General features: G+C 41.7%; 1 protein-coding gene across 1 annotated transcript in view; it reads right to left on the reverse strand.

The window, feature by feature from the left end:
• GRIN3A (glutamate receptor, ionotropic, N-methyl-D-aspartate 3A) overlaps nucleotides 1-15483 on the reverse strand; it is a 48183-nt gene that overhangs the window by 14194 nt on the left and 18506 nt on the right. Inside the window, exons 4-5 of the mRNA XM_009994867.1 lie at nucleotides 1952-2097; nucleotides 425-540 (exon numbers count right to left, since the gene is read on the reverse strand). Coding sequence (XP_009993169.1) covers nucleotides 425-540; nucleotides 1952-2097 — 262 coding nt within the window. The remainder of the gene's footprint in view (nucleotides 1-424; nucleotides 541-1951; nucleotides 2098-15483) is intronic.

Consider the following 15483-nt stretch of genomic DNA (forward strand, 5'->3'; position numbering starts at 1 on the left):
GACCTTAAGCTGACCTTTAAAAGGGGAGCGTATCTGCCTCAGATAAGAGCAAAACTGTAGAACAGCATTTTGAACATATTCCACTGAGTTTTGAACATGTGTAATGAAAGTGAGCCTACATGAGGCAAGCCTCTTTTCAGGAGCTATTTTAATCCATTGTCAGCAGTGAAATAGATGGTGCCTTGCTTGGAGACAGACCATCTCAGCACTTTGACTAATTCCTACATGGGGCATGGCAACAAATGGCACAAGTGACCTGAAAGTTAAAAAAAACCCAGAACAAAAGAAAGCCTTGGTTCTGTTTAATCACAGAGAATTTTATCATACCTTCAGGGAGTCCACAATTTCACCTGCATACTTTCATTGAAAATGCCAAATCACAATAAAACAAATGCAATACATAAGAAATAAAATTGATCATTACCTTCAATGGCAAAGGGTTTTCCCACAGTTAGAAGCTTGCAGTCGGCATCTATTGATACTTCATAATCTAAGAGTGCTTTATCCATGATGAAGGCATCGAGTTTCTCTGGATCATGCCTGTATTCAATATCAAAGCCAAAGAGAATCACTTCACAGTGTAAAAGACTCTGTGGTGCTTACTGAACACTTATCTATGCAGTTCTCTGGAAGATTACTGAATGAAAAGAAAGATCAGGGACTGCTGTTTTAAGTGAAAAACTGATTTATAATTTGAAGAAAGGAATTGTGCATGAAATACAAATGTTGTGCACTGACAGCAGGACAGCAGAGACAGGATTTATTTTGCTCCCCTGAAGTACTACTGATATGAAAGATTGAAAATACTAAAATATTTTAAACTTAAATTCCACTGAAAGGTAGAACAAAGCTGTATTGGAAAAAAAAAATTAATACATGCTAAAATACTAGTGCTGCATTGGCTTCTCATTAGATAGAGCAAAATTAATTTCCTTCACCCAAATTGGCTTTTCTTTATATTCAGTCTTAATAAACACAGAGGATTGAATTTTAGCATAATTTATGAATAGCAGAGTTTCATAAAAGGTTGATATAAAAGAACAGTTGCAGTGTCTGTTCTCGTCTGATGTGGGGACTGGACCCTCCTCTCCTGTAACTTTAAAGGTCTGTGTGTTCTCCTGATGTGAAGCTACATTACTTCATTGATCTAGATGGACTAATTCCAGTTTAACTCAAAGGAACTGCCATGTATCTTAGTTATAATTAGGATGGGTCTGCAAAAAATGTAAACAGGAAACAACTTATTGGAAAAAATTCTTAGGCCATCTGTTATGCAACTTTTATGTGTGAAATGAATTAATTATTTCAGGCTTATTATCCTCTACTATCCTAAAGCTCTTCTGTTTCCTGGCACAGTGAATTGATTGAATGACCCCAGACTGTTTGGCACAAGCATCTCTGAAACATGGTGATGCCATAATTCCCTAAAACAACAAAATCTGGTGTTTATTACTTTTACCAATCTTTGATGACTTCTCTATATTTTCTTTATTTCCTTTATATTTACTTCTTTTATTAATTTTAATGTGAAATGCTTTAAGGTTTCTCCCTGAAAACCTTCTCTCCTCACAGCATGCTGAAGATGCTGAGGAACCTCATTCACAGCTTTTGTTTGGACTCTGATGTTTGTTTGTTTTTTTTCCTGAATGTTTCCCACTGCCTGATGAAGGGCTCCCAAGCCCAGGAACCTGCCAGGACTTACACATTGCCCATGCTTGATGGCAGTCAATGCAAAGCACTGTTTCCCCTGGAAACACTCCAGCTGGTGCTACACTAGCTGGCTCTCCAAGTGTCACTCCTGCCAGGTGATTCTGCACTTCCCTTCTCTGTCTGCCACGCTCCCTCCAATGGCTGCTTTGTGGGGTAAGTGACACTGGAAGTGGGAAACCCATCACCCCCTCACTGCACTCTGGCTGAGGGGTCAGGCCTGCAGTTGCATGCAGAGGCTCACTTCAGGTGTGCCACCCCGTCCGTGGTGGCAGGGACGTTGTACCGGCGCATGTACTCGTGCATCTCTGGGAAGCTCTGCCTCACATAGTCCTCCGCGCTGCTTTCCCGCACGGTTCCAAACCGAAACCCCTGGGATGGGTGGTGGAGCTGAGGAGGTGAAATGACAGGTTAGCAGAGCCATTCTCCTCCGTCACACCTTGGTTTGATGTGTCAACGGGCTGTCAGAAAACCCCAGCGTTCGTAGCCCCCACCCCTGATCTTCTCCTGCAGTCAGCTTTCCCCAGCAGGAGAACACTTGGAAAAGACTTACCAGAGGACTGATTAGCCTGTTTGTGTACCCATGGGTTTTTCTTGAAATGCAGAAAAACATTTCCCTTGAGACACCATGAATCCCCAAACCTAGGTGTTTAGCTGTATTATTTCTTTAAACCAGTCAAGGTTTCAGGCAGTGTCATGAAAAGCCTCTAGGCTTGGTGAGATCCACTTTCTGGGGCTCCAGGTAGCCAGCCAAGGACCCACAGCCTAGGTTTGTCTTGGCAGAATGTCTTTTTTTGACTCCTTAAGGATGACATGTAGTCTTGTGCAGAAGAGCAGCACTGCAATTTCATGTCTAGAAGCCTAGCCACCATACCAGAGACCACTGCTATCTTTGTGGCCATTTTGCACAGAGAAACTAAGGACTGAAGTATTGTGGACACCAAAGTCTCCCTTGGCAGTGTGAAGGAGGAAGAATACCCCTCAGCAGAACCCAGGCTGTAAGCTCGACTACCAGCCTATACACATAAAGACAATGTTTGCAGTTCAGTGCTCTTCCCTTTCCACAAAGCTTCACCTTCTGTATTAAAGCCCTGAGTAGTCTGGATGTTTAAAAGTTCCACAGAACTATGTTTCTAAAGTACCTTGTTTGTTTTTGGAGCCTCCAATGACTCTTCAGTTGCAATGGAGGTGTCAGGAAGTATCCTCTACCATGCAAAGCACTTTCTTGAGATGCCTGAGTGTTGCCAAGACCATACCAATTGGAAAGCCTTGTACCAGCCTCTGAAAGGTCAAGCTTTCAGAGCACAGGAAGCCAAATAAAGCTAAGGCCGAAGCAGTCATGCTCTAATTGCTTCCCAGGAAGCTCACAGTCTTCACAGCAGCTTGCAAAGATGATCTCATCATGGCCATGCTCTGCTCTGTGAAGACCTAGCAAAGAGGCATTCTGCCAGTCCACCTGGCTCTCTGCATTATCATCTCTGTAAAACAGAGTGTCGGGCAAGGCAAAGCCACACAAAACACTTTTCCAACTCTTCTCTTCAATGACCCCATGGATAAAAAAATATTCCTAGCATTTTAAGAACAGAGGTAGGCTGCAAATGCAGAGGCATTTAGTTCAGTCTCAAAAGGAACAAGAAAAGGTATTTGAGATGGTAGTTTCTGTCCTGGAAACCATAAATGTGCTGTGTTGTGGGTATTTTTTATATGGAATGTGGGCAGGTGCTTTCCACATTGTGCTCTGCTGATGTGGCCCCTGGTGTTGCAACCCAGGAATGAGACCTGTGGGGAAATGCAAGGCTGTGGGCATGGAGGGCATCTCAGCCTGTTTTTTGAGGCATTTTGATCTGGATGATGACGGGACAAGTGATACAGGGTATATCTCCATCCAGAGCTGGCCACAGTGCATGCTGTGCCAGAAGGACTGTGGGCACAGAGGGAAATGTTCTTGCCTGGAGGTGTGGAAGCAGCATGAAAGTGCCAGAAGACATAAATAACAGAGAGTGCTGCTGTGACAATACATCATGGAGACTTCCAGCAGGATGTTCTCAACCTAAAACTAGGTCTAGTCTTGAGATACTGAAGATGACTTTCTTGAATAATGAGTCAGGGTGGGCTCCAGGCACTCTGTGTCCTGAGGAGTCAAGTCACCACAGTCAATACTATTTTGGGGTGTTTTATTTCTTGGCAATTTCAGTGAAGAGACAAAAAAAAAATCACTAAGTCTCAACACTGAACCATAGTACTGCTATCAGCTGTTAGTTGTGATATCTGTTGCCCACCTAGTAATGTCAATTGCAGGGCAAAATGCCTGTTAACTCTGATCTGCAGGTAACGACTGCTGATGTCTGACTTCACTGTAAGGTGTCCCTCACTCAGGCTGTCACCAATGTCCACACCCAGCTATATATTTAAGCCTCTGTGAGAAGGCTAGTACAAAAGAGAGAGTTAACTGCACCTCCACACAATTTCCTGCCCCAAAGGCTTTACTGAGGACTGTCCATGCTTTGCCTTTTGTTCCGCACACTGTCGAATTTCACCACAAATGATGACAGTGTTGGAATGTGTGTAAGATCTGAAGTCCATCTGGCTTAATATCCTGCCTCTAGAAACACCATATGTCTGGTGGGAAGTCTTGGAAAGACTCTGTAAGGAAGTTATGTACTGATCCTTTGCATTCTATGCTCTTCCTGCCTCTGGAAATCTATGCTTTGTCTTAAGCATAATTATGCATCTGCAAATTTGTATTCAATGGCTCTTCACTTCTTTTATGAAAGATAAAGCTTATTAGTGTTTTAATCCTCTGCATCTTTTTGAAATTCTGTTTTCTTCTTACTGCTGCTTATCCACATAAGGAAAAGTTTTGCTTGGAGCTGTACGAGTAGTGGATTAACAATGCAAAATGATGCCAAAAGCAGATAATGGTCTGGCTGCACTACCTTCACTGCTAATCTACTGAGACTGCTAAGGGTTACTTGCTTCAACAGAAGATAAAAACTTCAAGATGGAAACAAGACTCATCAGTAGTAACTGCTTTCTTATTTGCTGTAGCCCTCTCCTGGAAAGATTCTGTGAGAAGATGGAAACCACAAATACCTGTGTCCCAACAGGACAGGTAAATGTCAGTCTTCCTGTGAGTCTTTCTTTATAAACGATCTCTTTTTATGTTGCTCTTTTCTATTTCTCATGCTCTGCTTCTTTTCAGTTTCTAACGTTCTAAGTCTCCTTTATTGAAAAAGCTCTTTTTCTGCTTTCTTTAAACCCGTAACAGAGTCCTAATGGCTAGGGATTCAGAGAAATCAGGTACCCTAGAAAATCAGCACTTAAAGAATCACAATTTGAAGAATCAAGAATGGATTGTGTTATTTTTAACTGGTGATTTGGAGAAGACAGTCACATGCTTTTTTTAATCAATAATGGAAAATACAAAAGCTATATTATTGAGAAGAAATAGCTGTCCAAACTATTTGTATATGAAGACTACACTTCTGTGTGGTTTTTTCATTCAAATCTCAGTCAGTGTGAAAGGACAATAACCATCACAAGGCAGGTGGGGGCACTAGGAATTGTTGACACTTCTTTTATCTGTAGAGTACCTGGAGACCTACTGGTGATTCAGACATGATTAAAAAGAAATGCATGTCTCCATCTCCAGACATGAGCTTAGGTAAGCTGATGAGGTCCCTCCAAAAGCAGACCTCTATGGCTATAAATAATCAAAGGAACCAGGTTTATTTTGACATAGATAGGCCCTTTCAGGGGACAAACTCCATGATTCCATGGAGTTGACTTAAGTAGTTAAAAGCCAGTGTTTTTGAAAGGATAAAAAGGTAATTAGTGTTGCTGGTTAGTGGTTCTCCCAAAAAAGGGGAAGGCTTTAGCAGCTAATATCACTTTTGCACCTCAAATAGTGGAGATCAGGAATTTCATATTAGAAAAAGCACTCATCTACACCACAAATGGCCACATCACTTAGGTGCATTCCAAATTTTTAGAACCACCTCCCCAGTCTACTGTGAGAAATATTTGTGTCACATGAAGCTGTGGGACACAAGGTGACCTCCCATTAGGATCTGAGTTAGTTCATGGGGCAAACTCAGAAGATGGTCATGAGAACCCTCACAGGGAGGAATGTAGTGCCAGAGGGGGCTGAGCACTTGTCCTCTTGAATCAGTACTCTGACTTCACAGGTTCAGGGCTGTGGAATGCCATGACCAGAGGATCTTGCTGCACAGGTCAGGGACAGATGATTCATGGTGATGACCCTCCTTCTGTGAAGACAGAGCTCTGGAGAGGGAGGACTATGAAATGCTGCTGCAAAGGGTGTGATGAAGGTGCAGGAGAGAGACTGTGGACACAGGGAGTGAGTACATTTTCTAGAACTGAGGTACCAATGCTGTCCCTGTCACCTCTAAGGACAGTATCTACTGTGGGATTCATGGGCTGTGCTGGTATTTCCAAGAAAAAAATCTCAGTGTTTAAGAAAACATACCATGGGTAAGGAAACAAACATGGGGAAATGTGAATGCCTACAACTGCTGAGGAATGAAGTGGTTGTTGGGTTACTTGAGCTCTGAGGCCTAGAAGTCCTATAGTCTTCAAGGAAAGTCAAGAGCTCTACAGAACATCCAGCTTCTCTGACATTGCCAGGAAGAGCTTCAGGACTTTAATTAGACTTTTCAGTACTTTCTACAGCATTGTGCTACTAAATCAATGATGTTTGCTTGGCTGCTTACAGCCAAGAGCAAATACTTCAGCTACCAGTTCCCTTTACTTGGCACCTTACTTCCAGATCTTCTTGGTTTCTGTCTTCTGTTGTCAAAACATCTGCTGAGTGGGAAGTGGAAAACTCACTTTATTTGGGAAGATGTTGAAAAGAATTGGGCATGTGCATACATCTATGGCTTGGGGTGCCAATTATGCATGAAAATACCAGCGTGATAAAACCAGAGGAGCAGAAACAGGAAAATACAAATACTAAATGTCAGGGATTTTGCATTACTTGGCACATTCCAGTTTATGTAATACAGTGCCATTGCATTCAGTGTCATCAGCTAGGCTGAGAACACCTAGACTCAGACTTGAAAAGACTCAAAACCAGAAATATCCTCTGCAAGTTGGGATTTAAAACTGAAAATGCATGAGATGCTGCAAGCAGCTAACAGTGACATTCCAAAGTTGGGCTGTTGGATTTTGTGGTCTTTCTAGTAGGTTCTGGCTGCTGTATGACCTTTCAGAGCAGCAAAGCTAGAAGATTTGGCTCAAAGACTTTTCTCCCTTGGTAGCCTGGTAGTTATGCCTATTATCCTTTTGAAGTTTGCATCCCACTTGTGTTTTTTTGCAGTGTATAGGAAACCCAGGTGCTCAGAATGTAAATACAGTGAAAACATGGTGTCAGCTCCAAAAAACCAGGCAATACAACTTTGCCTTCTGATCCTCTAGAGTCAGATCTTGCTGGGACCTGTGAAGAGACAAGGAAGGTCTAGGCAGAGCAACTGCTGGGAAAGGAAATTATGGCTATTTTCTATAAGCAATGAACCCGTAAGATCTAGGAAATGCTTCCCCAGTGCTTGATCAACTGCTTCACTAAATCTGATTCAAGACAATTCTATGCATCTTGACAGCTGGCTGGAGGAAAAATGCCTCAGGAACTAAACTTCTAATTGGCATCTCAAATAATTGAAATTATTTAATAATTAATTCAGTTAGCTTCGCCTTTCCAACATTCAACTCCACAAATTATTCTTTGAGGGGAATCAGAAAAGGGCAGTGCAGTGTACAGTGGAGTGAAGTGCCACTGTAGCAGGATGCTCCATCTCAGTGTGCCTCCCTCAGCTGCCTCTGTGATGCAACTGCTCTCTGTCTTCTCAGTTTTACAGCCCCTGGCCTGGAGTGGAAAGATTCCCATGGGAAAGGAAAGGGCACAGCAAGCTCTGAGCTGGTAACAACCTTGAAAGTACAAGCAGAAGACCAAGTTGATGTAACAACAGCTGCTCCAAGCCATAAGTAGGCCAAAATGGAGACAAAATAAGAATAAACAGATAAACAAAAGAGTTTGCTTGGTGAGGAAAGGGTCTTCTTGGTTTTTCCACTGTTTTTGTTTTGTTCTCCAGTGAGAGATTTTTGGAGGCACAGCTAATTAGTTAAATGACAGCAACCACTTTATTCTATCAAAGCCTGGTCCCAGCTTTGATCAGGGAGACTCCTGTAGACCTTCCCAAGAGGCTGCTGGACCTTCTCCTCTCCAGTGGGGACACGTGCTGGAGTGGTTACTCCTCAAGAGGCTGAGAGACAAGGGAAACCCAGCCCTAGCCATAAAGGGTGAAAGATATAAACTCCCCGTCTGTCTTCATTAGCTGGCTTTAAATATTAAGAAAGCTTTCACTGTTAAGTTCTAGAACTTTAAAACCTTCAGATTCTTTTAGATAATTACAATTATCTAAAATTATTACAATAGCTTGCCTAGGTATTATTTTAATACTTGTTTCATATCAAGTATAAGACCTAATTGTAAGTAAGTTGCTAGCATTTAAATGGTTAACCTTTGCCAACTAACTATTAGTTGTGCATTTTGTTGTTATGTCCTTGCTTTATTGCTTTAACATCCTGGTTTGCTACCCCAATATCCAAACAATCCTACAATCAGGCTTGTGCCTTTTTGGTTTAAGCCATTCATCTTGTCTGCCCTCTTGCCCTGTTCAGGACATGCACCCTGAGGTGACAGATGCAGAGTTAACAAGGATTCAACTTTTACCACCACTGTCAATGATGGTTTAAAAAAAAAAAAAGAGGTGTAACATGGTAAAGGGGCTTAAAACATGGCTTAAAACACTGTCCTAACTTCCCCAGCAACTTCTGAGGGAAAAATACTGTGAAAAGGTTTCAGTGCTCTGCCCCATGACAGTGCTGGTTTCCTGGTATAACAACAAGTGCAGCACTTAATAGGCATCTTGTATATCAGCAGAATTGCTGTTAGTGCCAGCACAACATCTACCAGGGAACTACTGCAGGATCTTAAAAAACAAATGTTCAGTTTTGGTTGCTAATCACTGGAGAGGGGTAGCACTAAGTGGTCTGCTCTGCTCTGAAGAACTGACATGCTTTTAGAGATCTGCTGTTTTGTAACAGGTCTCCTGTCTTCAGTGTATAAGCAACAACATTTTATCTTGCCTTACGCAACCAATACATTTATGTGGTTGCTACTTGATTTCTCATGACCCACTGATAAAAGAAATGCAATAGCTTGTGCAAAATTACAGCAGAAAAAGAGCGAAACAAACAAAAATCCAAACAATGCAGAATGCTGTTCACAGGCTTTTCCCTAGTTAACTGTCCAGGTTTTGAAAACTAGTGAATATTTATGGGGTGCAGAGGGAGATCTAAGAAAATTATTCACAGTGAAGCACATGAATTTCAAATTTCAGCAGATGAAAATTCACAGCTTAACTTCTGGAAGTGGAGGCTTGCATCAGAAACTGTCCCATGTGTTTAGGCTTGGGAAGTGGAGATGTTCCCACGGCCTCCAGGAGGTGGTGTATGCAGAATAGATTTGAAAGCTCACTTTCCATTCTCTGTTTCAGAAGGTGTCAGTGGAGCAGATTCTTGGCTCAATAATCTCAGATTTTGTTAAAATCCTGTCACTTTGGATCCAACACAGCTAGGTCATTAGTTGGCATAAATCTTTACAGCTGCATTGAAGTCAATAAGCAGTTTCAATCTAGAAACAATTGCATAGTCCTGTACTGAAAGTTTATTTTCCTGCATTGCAACAAGAACATATACAAAAAGAAATTATGACTGAGCTCTTTATTTAAAAATACAAAGCCACTGTTTTGATGGTCCCTGTGTGAGTTTTAATAATTAATTGTAAGATCTGCTCTACTCCTCTGTGTGCTGCAGGAGCTGTATGGCTAAGGGATGGCACTGGGGACTCTAGTCTGTGGTAGGAAAGTTGATTTTTGAAAATTGCCCTGCTGACTGAGTTGCTGGGCAGTGCCTTAGTGCAAGAAGCTCCATAGGAACAGAACTATGATGAATATCAATCTAATGGTGTGTTTATCCCTCTTTCTTAATAGCACTTAGAGAGTTTTCAGGACAGAAGGAACTTGAGCTGGAATTTTTTCCAGGAGAACTGAGAACTGTAAGATAGTAAGTATAAATTATTGTATAAATACATGGAAAGACTGGGGGGGGGGGGAAAGATGCAATTCCCAATAGGCAAAATACCACTGTTGTCAGCTGTAAAAGCACAAAGCAGCTATAAAAATGCTCCAGACTGAGTCACTTCACTGACTGTGTTCTTCTGCTTCCTACCTGGAAAACAGGGCTAATGCTGCTCTCAGGCAGGTGGAATAAAATTAGAAGCAAGGGAAGGAGAGTTGTTTGGCTGAATACATGCTCAAACTACCAAAGAGACATGGGTCATTTCTAGTTAAATAATCCCTTTTGTCCTTCCATCCCAAGTCTCAAGGTTTTCAAATGAAAAGCTATCCTGGTTCTCTACAATCAACGGAGGTCTGGAGGGGGCAACCTCATTTGACAGCAGCATAAGTGTAGGTAGGCTTCTCACCTTCAAAACAATCACCTTTCCAATCCCTTTTTACAAATTTCTTCTGCTTCAGCTGTTGATTAAGGCAACATCGTCCATCTTTCTGCCCTGTCCATATGGTACCTGTCCCCCTGGTACCAGGGCTGAACACAATCCTCTGTGGTGACCCTGTCTAAACTTGTAAGCCAAGGCTGCCAGGAAAGGAACAGAAAATGTTTTTGTGTTGCAAATAGGTCACCAGTTAATAGGATTAAAAGGCTTCCAATTGCATGTAGGATCATAGAATCATAGAAAGTTGGAAGGGACCCATCAGGATCATCGAGTCCAACTCCTGTCCCTGTGCGGGGCACCCCAAGTATCACACCATGTGCCTGAGAGCATCATCCAAACACTTCCTGAGCTCAGGCAGGCTTGGTGCTGTGATCGCTGCCCTGGGGAGCCTGTTCCAGTGCTCAACCACGCTGTGGGTGAAAAACCTTTTCCTGATATCCAACCTAAATCTCTCCTGATCCAGCTTCCTGCCATTTCCCTGAGTCCTGTCATTGGTCACAGGAGTGAAGAGGTCAGTACCTGCCCCATCTCTTCCCATCCTGAGCAAGCCATAGACTGCAATGAGGTCACCCCTCAGCCTCCTCTTCTCTGAATAATCCAAGTGACCTCAGTGGAGTATTGTGGAACTGTCTACCAGCACAGTCCTGGTTTCTTGAATATGTTATTTGCTATTTACTTTTGGTTCAAAAGCGTCAAATTAAGGTAAGTCAAAAGGAGTCCTTTGTTACTGGCAGATCCAACATTGGAACTAAAATGTTATTTTTTCCTTCTTGCAGTCAGTTTGGAACAGTGAGGAATGTGTTGAGCACAAAGTGCACAAGTGCCTTGACCTCTCACACAGTGAAATATGGACAACAGCATTTGATTTTACCTGGTGTTTAGTAAATTCTTATTGTTCTCAATGAAAACTACTTATTTTTCAGGGGAGATTGCCCTCTTTGCATTCCTGAAACCCAGAGAATCAGTGTGGGAGCTAACTGAGGACTTCTGTCACTAGGAAGGTGAGCCAGATCTCTGTTATAGCTTACAATGACTGTGACTTTTGTAAACAATAATAAACATCCTCAGTGCTGCCAAGTCAGCTGTATGATGATCTTACATCTCCCAGGCAAGAAGATCAGCTGTATGCATCTTCTCTGTTCTCTGCTCATCTTTGCCAGTTACTTAACATCTTCTCCTCCTGTTTATCTTCTTGCATTATCTCTTGCAAGAGTCTGGGCCTCATCTATGATGCAGTTGCTATTTCAGGTAGTAAGCTCATTTTGGTATTTTTTAAAGTGATGTCAGTATAGGTATACTGCAACTGGAGAGTAAGAAACTGCCATGAATACAGCTGGAAAAAAGCTAGGAAACATTAATTCCTTTTAATTGTGCTGAAAGAACAAACCTCCTGACCCTACACCACATGGAATGAAGACAGCAGGACTTCTTCTCTGCTACCCCTACTTCTAGTTTCTTCACATCAAACCATTAACATGGTGAGGTAAAGAGTGGCCAAGGCACTCTATGCACGTGAAGGCCTGGAGCAGTAGTGCTTAGTATGCAAAGATGCTAAAATTATAATTATTGGCAAGAAGACATAAAAAAGCAGGCCTCAATGGGAAAGGAAACTTGATCTAGAGAATACTGCAGTACATTGTCAGATAAACTGGGTATAAGAATAATAAAAGTCTGAACTGGAGAGATTTCGAGCCTCCAAAGCCATAACTGTACAGGAAAGCTTTAACAAGGTGATGGGAAAGCTAAACAAGTCAGGTGGTCACCACCTTAAATTGCAGGGGGAAGCTAAAGGAGCCAAGATTTCACCTCAATACATTGCAGGTCTTTCATTCCTGTATGAAATTGCTCTGCAACACCTGTTCTTTATTCTGACTGGAGTTTGATATTTAATTTCTCCTTTGAGATTTTTTCACTTTGGTCTCTGTGACACTTAAAGTCCTCTTGAGTTCAAATCCTTCACAGACTCACTAATACTCAGAAAACCCCCATGTATTAATTAGCAGGCTGTGATGCTGGGACTCACGATCTTCCTGTGTCTGATGATATCCTGCACAGAAATGTAATCTTACAGCCAACTTCTATTAATTGTAAAAAGAAAAGAATCCTGCAGTCCTGTGCAGACACTAACCCCCCTGGGAGCAACAAGATATGTGTTAACTCCACTGAGTTTGTTGCTTGGTTTTTCGCTACACAATTTAATGCATTTAATGTGTATTTAAATCCATGCAATTTCATTATATATTTAATACACAGCAGTGCAAGTGGCAGTCCTTATAATGATACATCTTACTTTGCTGCAGTGAAAGGCCATGGCAGTCCTTAAGAGCAGGTTTGTTGGTTATTTTTAGTGTAATTTTAACCAGACTTCCTTTTTTTTGGGGAAGAAAATTTATCAATAAAAACACAACAGTTATGGCCTCACTCCAAAGCTTGCTGAACTTGAGGAAAGATATCATTAAATGTAGGGGTATTGAATTATGCCTTTAATGCTGAAAAAGGCCTATAAAGTGGCTGGACCTTTCAATTTCCATGGTTTGGTATTGCTAAAGCTCATTTGCAGTTGCTATTTCCGAACTGGTTTAATACATGTAACAGAGTTTTTAACTGGTATAATAAGGGCCTTCAGGCCTCTAAATTAACTGAGATTTTCATAAATCAGAAGTAAGAGCTTGCTTACATGTTTTGTATTTAAATCTAGAAAGAAAACCCTGGGTGATTGTACATTCTGAACTCCTGAGTAACAAAATCTCTGAAATATCTTCACTGGATTATTCAAACTACTTAGTTTTATAATAAAAAGACGGACAGCTCATAAGAGGAAATGTTCAGACAATGGGCTGGAACAGAAGAAGGGATTTCTGAGGACTAATTCCAAAGCACACTAAGGACTGGCTGGCTGGGGCTTGTCAGAGTGATGCTTTCCTTGGGGCATCCCAGATTTTGTGAGACATCAGTGCTGGCCACACTAGTACATGGAGAGAAGTAGCCACCTCCAGGGAATAGTTTGGGAATGATCCAATCCTGAAAAGAGCAGCCCAACATGCCTACCTCTCCCAGTAAAATGTAAAGGCATATTAGACTGAGTAATTAATATGTAATGTCTCCACTGCAGCCATGTAAAGCTAGGTGAGATGACACAGTGAAATTGCTGATGGCAGGACTCACAAGTGCAGCCATTTTTGTTAAATTAATCTCAATAGCTTCAATACTGTCTGTCAAAATAGAATATGGAAAGGAACTTTGCCATTGACAAAGGATGTTTTGAAGTGATCCAGAGAAGTAAAAATATAACCATAGTAAATTAACAGGTGTAGCTACTCAAGTGTATCCTAAAGATGCCAAAGAAAAGCTGAGGGCTGATAGCTGTCACAGAGGGGACAGGATCTGGTCTGCTAGCACCCAAAAATGTCATTATATTGTTGAAAGAATGACACTTATAGCAGAAAGAAGGCCAGGCATTGGACCACCTTATGGAAAAGCTGTCCAGCTCCTCAGCTTATGCTGTTGTTAGTTTCCTGCTGGCATGTCAGAAATGTTTCTTATGTCCTCTGGGCTTCCATAATTATTTTGCCTCAGATATTCAGCACTACTCAACATGCTCCTGACTTTATGGTGCTTCTCCAGCATGTGCTCTTGCATTAGAAGCCTGAAAGCAAAGTCCCTGCTTCAACTGCCCTTGACACTGAAAAAAAAAACTACTCCCCAGGGAGATCCTGTAATGCCAGACCCTATTTTTTTTTATTTGATAATTAGGAGTTTTACTGGAGCCTTAGTTGCAGCCTTGTTGGGCAAAGGAAGGCACTGACAGTGCCTTCTCCTTACAGAGGATTTCTTCTTTTCCCTGTATGTGACAGTGAGACCTAGATTACCCACATGCAGCTAGCACTGCTTTATGGAAACCATACTGGAAATGGAAACATTAAATATCTGAATTTCTCACAGGGCTGGCTAAAATGGACCACAGCCATAAAGATACATGCTTCTGATGTCTAAACTTTTAAAGGATTTAGTTGAAATTATATAAGTTAAAATGAGTAAGTGATAAGTGTATTGCTTGACTGCTTAGGAGTAATTAATTTAAGGCTAAACAATAAGATAAGGGAACAACTAGACATTAGAAACAGGAACTTTCAATTAAGATGGGCAGTCAGCCCAAGGAACTATGTAGAAGTGTTTAGGTCAACAAAAATAGTGTCACTGGAGTGAATTTTGCTATAATAACATGAAAACCACACCTCCAGAAGTTAAAATACTTGCCTCTGCATGAAGACCTCTACCCACTGAGTTTGCACAGTGGAATTGTAATGTACTGTATCTTTAAACTGAGACAGAGGAAATGTTAAGGAATAGTATGCAATACTGGACAGTGATCACCAATAAAAGCCTGGAAGTAATATGGTAATATATTGGTGATGATGATTTGAATACTGTAACCTGTCAGTGTTAGGTGTGCTAGCTTGGTGGAATTATCACCTAGCACCCCTCTCTGTGCACACGAAGGAATTAAACACCTAATAACTCTGTATGTTAATTGTTGTGCACACCAGGTGAAAGCTCCCATCAGTTTTTGGGAGAACACTTCTGAAGCAGAATGGCAGCAGATTCTCTTTTTTGTACGCAGAACCCCTTATTTGTCCCTGTGCCCCTATTCTGCTCAGCCTGTGCCCACGAGGCTGTGCACTCTGCTTGCTGCTGTAGATCTCTCATCTAATTGCCACCTCTCCATCAGGAAACAGACGACAGCAGCCAGCTGTCCTAGACTTACCTGTCCCCACTTGTGTACCTATGAGCTCCTCTAGCACCAGCTTTGCTTTAAGGAGTTTCTTCCCCAAAAGCTGTGCTTGCCTGTTTCATCTGGCAAGCTGTGATGGTCTAAAACGTGTAACATCAGAAAATTTTGGCAGCCGTGGCTCCAAATTGATTGTTCTCTTAGAAGAGTACGATTTTAAGGTGGGAGGACACTGCTGCCCTATTTCTGCAACTTACTGGCTATATTGTAGTTCCTACAGGAAAAAGTCACCTGAATGTGACGCAGTAACAGGAGCAGCCAGCTTTGATGGATACTCCAGACTAGTGACCCACCCTTGTTAAGTTTCTTACATGGAAAATGCAAAGTTCCCACAATTCAAGATGTATTCCAATAACTTAATTCTCCTGCCTCCTATTGCGTGCCTTCTGCT

Source organism: Chaetura pelagica, unplaced genomic scaffold (genome assembly GCF_000747805.2).
Source record: "Chaetura pelagica isolate M959 unplaced genomic scaffold, ChaPel_1.0 scaffold340, whole genome shotgun sequence".
In the NCBI taxonomy this organism is placed as follows: Eukaryota; Metazoa; Chordata; class Aves; order Apodiformes; family Apodidae; genus Chaetura; species Chaetura pelagica.